Raw genomic sequence first — 10,096 nt, forward strand, 5'->3', positions numbered from 1 at the left:
TAACTATACTGTATGAAATCATACAAGACTGTAAGAAGCCTCACTTTTTTATCCTGTTACAATGAACATTAACTTTCTTTCTGATGTCTTTGCCCAGTCCTCCAAAACATGATTTTTCTCTTGACAGTTTGTTCTCCTTTTAGCAGACTTCAGCCAACCACTGAACACACAATCCCTGAATCCCTGGAGGTCAGAAGTCACAGGTCATGAACTTTACGAGGACAACCACTCTTCATCTCCCTCTCTTACTCCCCTTCTTCCTCATCAAGCTTACCTCTCTCTTGAAGGACAGAAAAGAGAGGAGGGAAATGAGGACAACATTGTTTATCTGTGAGAATGAACAATGTAAAGTGCCTGACATAACTGGACATTATCTGTTGTGTGGTGTGTGTGTGTGTGTGTGTGTGTGTGTGTGTACATTTATATCCATCTAAATGTGATGGATATACAAGTTTTTAAAACCTGAATAATCAAACAAGAGAATAGTTGCAGGGAGGAAGTATGCACAGACATTCTGTGAGCCTTTATCAAGGTATGCGGTGGCTATTAATTATTCTCTTCCTGCATGATCAAGCCATTGTGCCTTTTTGTATAAAAGCTCTCTGTAAATCGGCTTTTATACTTGAACTCCCCATTTTTATTTCTACTATGATTCTTTTTACTATCTGTTGCACTTGTTTGATGGCCGAGGTAGCTTTGCACTGCAAGCACTGGGACCTGAAGTAATCGGAACAGATGTTTTACCACGAGCACTTAAAAAAAAAAAAAAGGAAATATTTGAAAAGCCAATTGAACCCTTCCCTAAACTATGTATAGTTATTTTTCCATGTGATCTTTAATAATATTTATAAGGGATTGTGTATCTAAAATATATAGATAAATACTGACATTGTTGTATAAAGGTTACATATATGTGTAGTTTGATGGAAAGGCTACCTATGCACACTGTTGCAAAACAAACACCTATCATCTTTCTCACTTAAGTGCCAAAAATTGTGCTATACTGTAAGTGATTTCTATAAAGAATTGCTATGTTTACTGATAATTTATTGTGTGCATATTGCTTCATGCACTGTCAACATACTATTTTAAATGTTCTCTTGTAATCTCTGTAACCAGAACTGTGCTGTTAATATTGAGCTGTATATAAAACTTGTTGCAAACATTTTTAAGGATATTTTGAGATCAGTTTGGCATTTACACACCTCTTCTATGTCCACTGTTGTGCAATACTTTTACAGTCATTGCAGGCAGGCTGTCATCAATCATTTCCTCAAGACTTTTAGTCAGTGTGTGCAATGAATGGCCAGTGTTTTACACAGTTTGCACTCTGATCAGTTCTCCACTGAGAGGATGGCAAGCCTTAGAATAGTCTTAACTAACCTGTTTGGATTGTATCTAATAATTTCTGGCGATCATAGTGGATGCTGCTTGGACACTGGTGAGTTTCATTCATTGTTTTTTCATCTTATTTTGAAACTTCTCAAATACGGACTGTAACCTTGCACACTGTGTGTTAGTTTGGCAGCCGCCAAGACCAAGCATCAGTCATTTGCAGGCTGTCAGTGGTGAGCAAAGCCTCTCTGTGAGCTGGCTGGTAAACCACAGCGGCTTAGTGGGTGTCGTTACTGAGATCCAGATCAGCCGCACTGAAAACTACACTGTCATTTACAATGTGAGTACTGGTCTTTTTTTTTCTCCTTCCTGTCTGGAATTTGTGCCATTTAAAGACTATATACATTTCAGTCCTCTTGTGGTGTTGATTATCCTACTTTTAATATTTACTATGGTTATAGGTCATCACAAATGCCTATAAAATTTGGGTACAATTTTTCCCCATCTTGGTTAATCCAGGAAAATGTCAGTGCACCCACTGCAGATTTAAATAGATACACGTGGACATGGACTTCTGCTTTGCCCCTGGAGTGTGTTGATCATTCAGTCAGGATACGACATTTCTACAATCAGTCTGTCCCGAGTCCCTGGAGTGACTGGGTAACTAACTATGGTGAGATGATGCCATTCTAATCCTTAATTGTTAGTATAGGTGACTAAAACCAAATCGTAGAAATAGTTTCTTGTGTACACTGTTCCTCTGATATGAGCTTAACATCTAATAAGCACTACTTGTTTTCTCAGCAAGAGTGAAGCTCCCATCCCTTGAACTGATCGCTGTACAGTATCAGTGTTTCTCATCTGTTATGCTGTTTGTCATAGGCATTGCAAAAGTCTGTTGCAATCCAGCTCCTAGTCAAATCAAGCCCATAATATGATTGGTTGGGTAACATTTTTATTGTTTACAACTTTTGGAGCCATTATCCAAAATACCTATCCAGATTTTACTTCACTCACTCGTGTAGAATCTTGTACTGAAGGTTTAGTGGTCCTAGAACGTGCAAGGGATGATATACACAGTATGCAAAGCTGGTCGGATCCTCATCAGACTGCACTGTAACTCTACTCTGTGACCTGTAGGTGTTGAGGCAGAGGATAAGCCCAAGATCTTCCCTTCTGAGAGGGTGCTGAAGGAAGCCACCAGCGCCATGTTCTGCTGTGTTCCCCGCGTTGGAGTCCATATCGCCAAGTTGACATTCAATAATAGTGTTAAATACCGTCTCATCAGCATTGGGGCCAGAGTCGGGGCTATTGCGGTAGACAACCTTACAATCCCCAAAGCATTCATAAATGCAGTGCTACTCAGTTGCACTGATACATCAGGCAGGAGTAATCACACCTGGAACTATGTCAGTTGTGAGTTTGTATTATTGTAATTTTTGTTTATTCTTGGTGGTATAAAATTATTTTCACAAAGCATTTCCTACCTGTACTGTAGTCCCTCCCCAGAAGCCCAGAAACCTCAGCTGTATGACCTCAGACATGACATCTGTCACGTGCACATGGGATCCAGGCAGAGAACGACCCAGATATGATAAAAACTCTGAAACACACACACTCCACATAGTGTAAGAACACACATTACCAAATATGCAGGATGTATTTGTGGTCTTATGTTGAGAATGTCAAGCATAGATGGTAGTGTTTTTGTAAATGCTGGTCCAACGTGTTCACTTACTCTTTAAGATTATGTGAAATAATGGTGTGTGTGACTGTCATGTGTACAACTGAGAAACCCTATTTGGTAGAGTAACCAGACAATAGGTATAGCACGTCAACAAATAAGGATATTATAAAATTCCAAACAATTTTGTTGAATGTCTCATGAGTCTTTTCCATTTGCTTTCTTTGTTGCTGAAAACAAAGGAACTCGGACCAAGCTCCCATCACATGTGAGCCGTCATCTTGTACTTTCTTGGTCGTCCCACACTTAGACGAATACAACATCAGTGTGGTGGTGAAGAACCAGCTGGGAGAGGAGATGAGGAGCTACAGCTTCAACATCTCTGACAGAGGTCATCCAAACATCTGAACAGAATATGGAATAGACACATGTTGTTGTTATACATTTTCAGTTGTGTTTGTCAAAGCCTAAAGACTCGACATACACAAATACATTTTATATGCTAACATCTTGTATTTGAACATCTGAAAATTAACTTTTGACAAATGTGTGGATTTGATGTGTGTTCACGTTAGTGTTTCCTGTTGTGGAGTGGGACATAGTGAGCCCCGGGGTGACAAACGCCACTGTGTCCTGGATCTTACAGGGGAATTTGACTCAACTGAACTTCCTCTGTCAGGTCGCTACAGACCCACATGGCACGACAGAGGTGAGTTTAACCTAGTTTCTAGCTCGAATATACTGCAGAATTGGAAGTATGGCATTTTAGTGCATGTGCGTTTATCTTTCATGTGTGTGTTTGTAACAGCTCAGCTGTGATCGTCACTGCAAGGTCACACTGGAACATCTGCTTCCCAGCACCCATTATTCTACTAAAGTACGCTGCTCTGCCCGTGGCAGGTTCTGGGGAAAGTGGACAGGGCCCGTGTCCTTCACAACCTGTGAGTACACAAAGTGTGTATTGCCAATATAGTATCTTTGTATACAGGGTGTGGTCAAGTCCTTTCCAAGTTCACTGAAGTTTAAGACCAGACCAAGACAAAATCAGGTAATACATTATCCTTCAACACTGATGAACCCAGGATACTGTGTAACCACAGTATCAGACTTAGCCAACATAATTACCAGGAAAGAAATACAAGTCCTACACATCACAAAGATGGTTCACACCAGACTATAAACTACTGGCAGTATTATACACTTAGTATACAACATCTACTGTATACTGGTTTTGATGCTGAATGAATAATCATCATGTATTTTCCTCAGATCCTTTAGGAACATTGAACTTGTGGAGGAGAATAAAGCAGCTGTCTGACCCGAACAGTCGTTGGGTTACTTTATTGTGGATACCGGTGAGACTAAGCTTGTTTTATATTTTGGCACAAATATTCATGTAATAGCACACAAACATATTTGGTTTAATTAAGTAAATAGAGTATGTGTCTCCACAGCACAAACCTTTTCCAACTTTCATGAACACCTCTGTTTTCAGCATATTTCTGGCTCAGCAAACATGGGGATCATCCAAGGCTATACAATTCAGTGGTCGCAGGAAGGCCAAAACAGGACAAAGTGGATGGACAGTGGACAGACCAAGGCAGAGATCTCTATTGGTCCAGGACGGTGCGAATTCATTGTCCAGACTGTCCTCCAGGACGGTCTCGCCATCCCCGCTCGCATCACCATCCCAGAGATGGACGTTAAAGGTGAGCAACATAGGTGGAGTCAGCTGAGGTTCTCTCAGTTCAGTCAGGATTATTCATTAAACAAAATCTTTTTTTCTCATTCAGAGTGTAACAAATCCAGATGTGTGACATAATTATACATGTTAAATGCTTTTGTTCAGAAAACCTTCCAGTAGAGAAGCGGTTGAGCAGTGGCATAGCTGGTAGTTTCAATCTGTCTTGGGCTGAGCAGGTCACTGCCACTTGTGGCTATACAGTGGAGTGGTGCACCCTGGGAAACACAGCGCCCTGCACTCTGCAATGGATGAGGATACAAAAGGGAAACAGCACTTTATTCCTACCTGGTGGTGAGTTTTTGTTTTATTGTTTTCCTGTAACGGTCACATTAAGTGCATTATTTAGTTTCTCCTGTTTTGGTATTTATTATGATACACCTTTATTTTGCAGAAAATTTCAAAGCAGGTTGTAGGTATACATTTAATATCTATGGATGCACAGAGAATGGGCACAGACTACTGGAGATACAGACTGGATACTCACAAGAACTCAGTGAGTGTTATTACTGAGATGTGCTGGAAGTGTGTGTGTTTTAAACTGGACAGGATGGTGAGACATACTGTACTGCAGGAGAGACTGGGTCCTGAGCAAATGGCTAAAAATGAAACTCTTAACAAGGTGTGACTGATAAAGTTGTGACACAGGATGTTTTCATCAGAGGCACTGACAACATCTTCCAAGTATCATCAATACACAGGACATCCGTTTTCCTGTTTGTCATTTATGCAGAGAGAAGGAAGGCTAGAGGGAGGGAGACTCGAATACAGTACAGTACAATACAAATTATATTGTACTGAATGACATGCGAGCAAAACACCAGTATTTTTTTAAATAAGAAAACAACCATAGAAGTCAAATCCATGAAAATGCAAAGCAGCTACTTTCTATCAGATCAGAACTTTTGCAGCAGATTCTTACATCAGCACATGTTCATATGGGTTGAAGCTGCATTAATTCTTACTGATTTTATCTCTTCCTTCCTCAAAACCACCTCTTTTTTTCAGATCCTGTACAGTCCCCGAGTTTGGTTGAAGCTGTTCAGAGCAGTTCCTCATCTGTGACACTGGAGTGGCATTACAATGAAGATGACCCAGCTCATCCGGCATTCATCACTGGTTACTTGGTTATAGCGCAGGAATTAGGATCCCATATGCTGCCAGGTTCTGCTGCAAGTGGGTGTAGAGGAAAGCTGCCAGTTTAATAAGGCTTGATTTCTTTCTGTTTAAAGAATGAAATGACTGTTCCAAACAATCATGTATTTACATTGGTTCTAATTCAAATAATTCATTGGAAGAAATCTCAGATAAACACTAGTTTGAGTCGTACTTATGTTGTGATGCTGCTTAACACTAACCCTAACCCTAGCCTTTAATAATTGTGTGTATTTTTAGATATGTTCAGAGTATCAGTGGAAGACCCTGGCAGGAAATCTGTGACCATAGAGGGTCTGCAGCAGGGCCGTGAATATGCTTTCTCTGTGAGCGCTCTCACTAAGTGGGGGCCTGGACAACCAGCTAGTATCACCGCCAGGACCAAAACTAACTGTGAGCCTCATAACATGCAACAAATCAGCATGATCAGTTAATTTTACAGTTTTCTCTCTTAAACTGTTGACTAAAAGTTGTCAAGTTGCAGCACACAAACCTAAATCTCTATGTTGATGGTGTAAACTGCTTCATCCTCTTTCCTATGGTAGACTCTGCTTACTTGGCAAAGATACTGACACCCATCTTTTTGGTGCTGGGCTGCACCATTCTCCTGTGGCCTCAAAGAAAAATGTGAGTAACCTGATCTTAAATATATACAGTATATAAAACACATGTAAGGTGGCAATGTTGATGACCAGACCAAATTTCATCCAGATTCCAGATCTGACGGCCATTTACGGCTAACAATAAAAACCCCATTTAACACACATTTTCTGCCATAACCTGGCCTATAATGAAGGTGAAAATGTGAAATGTTCAAGTAAGATGCACACTATAACTGCCTATGAAACCCTAAAAGATCAGGATCAAGGATTTTAGGACCCATTTTGTGGTGTTCTGGATCTCTTTTTTTCACAAGGGACTCATTAGCATGAGCGGATGTTGTGCTTTGGCGGAGCTCTGAGTGTTCTTGTTGTGTTCTCCTGCCTTCCAGGCTGAAGGAGATGTTTGCTTATCCTGCTGGAATGAGCATCAAAACTTCAGAGTTAGAGACTTTCCTGAATCAGGTACAAATGCTGCACAGAGGAGTTGGTTAATCTGTTGTATCATGCTTAGCTGCTACTGTATGTGCTAACTACATTTAGTACATGTATTTAACTTGTTTTGAAAGCATGGAAATAATGTCAACAAACTTAATTTGGACTCTACAGCATCACTGAAATTTCTCCATCCAGTGGCTTCATTGTTTTATGGTTAAGACACACTTGTTTATAGTGATTATATATATATATATATGCCACTCTTTTTGCATTTTTTTTATTTGGCATTTCATTACTGAGTCATCACACAAATACTGTATAAGCAAATTACATACTGTACTGTAACTGAATTTTCTGATTGGTGTTTAGCACATGGATTCAAATAAACAATCAAAAAGCAACTCACTGGCTTCAAGATAATTAAAATAACCTTTGATTTGTTGATACAAAACTGGTTTTAAGAGTATTGGAAGCAAAATTCAGTATTTTTCAACATGGATCTTATTCTTACATTTGTCCATTATGATAAGTGTTGTAGAAACTTGTGAAGCACAGACTATGTGAAGAAAACTGTCACTTGGGGCAATGACCATGACCCTCTACAGAGTTCCAAAAATCTTCATTTGAACAGAAATAATTTCTAACATTTGAGTCTGACTGAAAGTAAAAGCTGAAAGAAATCCCTATTATAGAGAACTACAGTTTCCACTTCTGGGCTAGTTTAAGCACACGCACCAGTTTTGCCCCCTGCTTCAATTACCCAAACTCAGGCATAATTATTGGCCATGAGTTTACATTAATATAATGCCCTCTGCATGTTTGTACAGGCTGGTGTGAGTGTGCAGTCTCACAAGGTCGAGGACTGCATCAGCTGTGACATCGAGATCCTTGATACCCATCCTCCTCTGAACGAAACAACTACACTGACAGATCCTGAACCCCTGACTGCACCGCCGCCCTCTCCTAGTTCCCTCTCCTCTACTTCTTGTCACTTTCCTGTGTGCCACCCCAAGCAGTCTACTGCCCAGTCGGCCACTATGCTCTGCGACACACCGCCCCTTCGGCAAGTAACGTGCATCACAAATAAGATGTACTTTGATCCCATGGTCGAGGAAGTCTCTGAGCCGCAAAAAGTAGTGTTCAGTGACATTGAATTAAGCTTTGAACAGTCTGATTGTCTGGAGGGGCCGTGTAGTGTTATTTATGGTTATATTGCGAGTGATACTTTACAAGTATAAAGTCAAAGACCCTACAGTATGTCATATGTTTCATGTCTCCATTACACATATATACTGTAAATACATTTGCTAATTTGATATAATGGAAATCTGCAGCTTTCTAATGTAAATGCATTGTTTTGTATTTGTACATGTGGTTTCACTGGACAAATGCAGCTTTAACTCTTTATTGTAACAGTAGTGCAGAAGACAAACCAGCTGCCATAGAGTCCAAAGATGTGTCTGCTGATGCTTTTAGTGTATACAACAGTGTAAGAGGATTTCATTTTAAAGATTTTGCTGAACTAGAGATGTTATCTACAGGATGCAACAGGTACTGCTGATAAGGCACCAGAAGATATCAGGTGAATGAAGAAAACAGGAGCATGACAGAGAGGTGTGCATCTTTTTTTGAACTTTTAAAAGCTTTTTATTTCACTGAATTATCAGGGAGGAGCTGGTATGTATGCATTTATCACACTGACATTAAAGTTGAGAGAACAGACTGGTCAGTATTTCTTTGTAAACTTCAGCTCATTCCTCCCTCAGGCACGAGTAGGAGGTCTGTCGCAGAAATCTTCTGCAAACCTGCCTGAATTCCAGTAAATATGCAGCTCACAACCAGATATAACTAATTTAATTTTAAAAAATGAGAATTAATAGTTAGTCTTTATCTGATGTGCCATTGCCTTGTGCATTTCCAGGTGCCAAAATGAATCAGTGTTAAAAGAGACTTGTGCTTTAATCATTTCAAAGGCATCTGAGGAACTTGAGGTTGGTTATTGTTCTTACATGTGTAGCTTCATCAAGAAACTGGTTGAACAGATCTGGTTTACAGAATCTCCTACCCAAGAACAATGTGTGACTATGACCTTGGATTTGCTTTACATGGAAGGCCACTGGGGTATATAGTTTTTCAATTTTATTTTTACTTAAGACAAGTTTACAAGAAATGTTTTTACCTAGTAACTGTCAGCTGGCTGATTATTTGAGAAGTTGAGGTATTCTGAAAGTCGCCTAATATTTAAGTATATTGTTCTGAATTTCTGCAGCCAGTCTTTCCAGTGTAATCAAAACCATCTGTCCTGGTGTCAGTCAAAGCGATAACTGGATTACACAGGTCACATGATTAGCCTCACTTATTATTTTAACTGGTTCTGAGACAAGTAACTCACTCACAAATGAAAGAAAAGGAACTTTCTGATTTCATTATGGTTCCCACATGAATCCATTGTTAGGTATTTTTAGTCAGATAGATATTGGATAGATACTTTATGTATTAGAAATGTTTAGTGGAGATAGGATGTCTAGTTAGACTGTTAAATGCTTAGGCATGCTTATGAGTTTCTACAGGGTACATCTGGTCAAGGATAACTAGAGAGGAAGGTTGATGACTGTCAGCAGACAGGGTGTTTAATATTATTATTACGACGTGTAAAACTGTAGCCTTAGCCATAATATGTTCTTATGTTCAAGTCACGACATGTACTAGAGGTCGTGAGAATGTTTTTAGCTACACACCACTTAATCAACAGACACACACACACACACACATTGATTTTCCTCATGTTTTGACTACTGCTATGGCCAGCTGCAAAGCTGGCAACAGAGACGTCTCGGTTGACGTTTCTGTGTAGTATGGGGCTAGCCCAACCGAGGTGATATAATGTATAGGCCTGGTGGGTTCAGGGTCTTTCATCTTACATCTGCCTGCGTGCAGTTTGGAGGTGCAAGATACCTGAGTGTGTAATGTTAATTTTACCTGTGATCCTTTGAATAAATCAGCACTGTTTTGTAGTTACTTGGACTGACTCGTCTCTCAGAGTCAGTATGGTAAAAAACACCTGGTACAACACCATCCATGGTGTTTGACCTGGGGAAAATGTTTTTGTACCCAATAGTTTCCTCATTGTACACCTAAGGTAAA

The 10,096-nt window shown here is 39.8% G+C and overlaps 2 protein-coding genes across 11 annotated transcripts in view; both read left to right on the top strand.

Moving 5' to 3' along the window:
• The window catches only part of LOC109956528 (rho guanine nucleotide exchange factor 28-like), a 32,357-nt gene extending 31,182 nt beyond the window's left edge, over positions 1 to 1,175 (top strand). For 7 of the 8 annotated variants that reach the window (XM_020593705.1, XM_020593707.1, XM_020593706.1 and 4 more), the window contains one exon: positions 144 to 1,175. In XM_020593705.1, coding sequence (XP_020449361.1) covers positions 144 to 334 — 191 coding nt within the window. In that variant the 3' untranslated portion in view covers positions 335 to 1,175. The remainder of the gene's footprint in view (positions 1 to 143) is intronic. The other variant, XM_020593708.1, reaches the window with a different exon arrangement.
• A 102-nt stretch (positions 1,176 to 1,277) lies between these two features.
• Positions 1,278 to 9,461, top strand: osmr (oncostatin M receptor). 3 transcript variants are annotated; one of them, XM_020593716.1, is made up of 19 exons: positions 1,278 to 1,441; positions 1,521 to 1,675; positions 1,855 to 2,008; positions 2,476 to 2,751; positions 2,834 to 2,963; positions 3,262 to 3,410; positions 3,595 to 3,728; positions 3,828 to 3,960; positions 4,289 to 4,374; positions 4,515 to 4,728; positions 4,869 to 5,054; positions 5,155 to 5,256; positions 5,769 to 5,936; positions 6,156 to 6,308; positions 6,461 to 6,542; positions 6,907 to 6,979; positions 7,780 to 8,015; positions 8,494 to 8,566; positions 8,719 to 9,461. In XM_020593716.1, the coding sequence occupies exons 1-18, from the start codon at positions 1,303 to 1,305 to the stop codon at positions 8,540 to 8,542; spliced, it is 2,619 nt and encodes an 872-aa protein (XP_020449372.1). In that variant the 5' UTR covers positions 1,278 to 1,302; the 3' UTR covers positions 8,543 to 8,566; positions 8,719 to 9,461. The 3 variants fall into 3 exon arrangements, with proteins under 3 accessions (XP_020449372.1, XP_020449371.1, XP_020449370.1); XM_020593715.1 differs by having other exon boundaries at positions 8,494 to 9,461; XM_020593714.1 differs by having other exon boundaries at positions 7,780 to 9,461.
• Positions 9,462 to 10,096: the final 635 nt, after the last annotated feature.

The sequence above is a fragment of the Monopterus albus genome, unplaced genomic scaffold, assembly GCF_001952655.1.
Source record: "Monopterus albus unplaced genomic scaffold, M_albus_1.0 scaffold20.1, whole genome shotgun sequence".
Classification (NCBI taxonomy): Eukaryota; Metazoa; Chordata; class Actinopteri; order Synbranchiformes; family Synbranchidae; genus Monopterus; species Monopterus albus.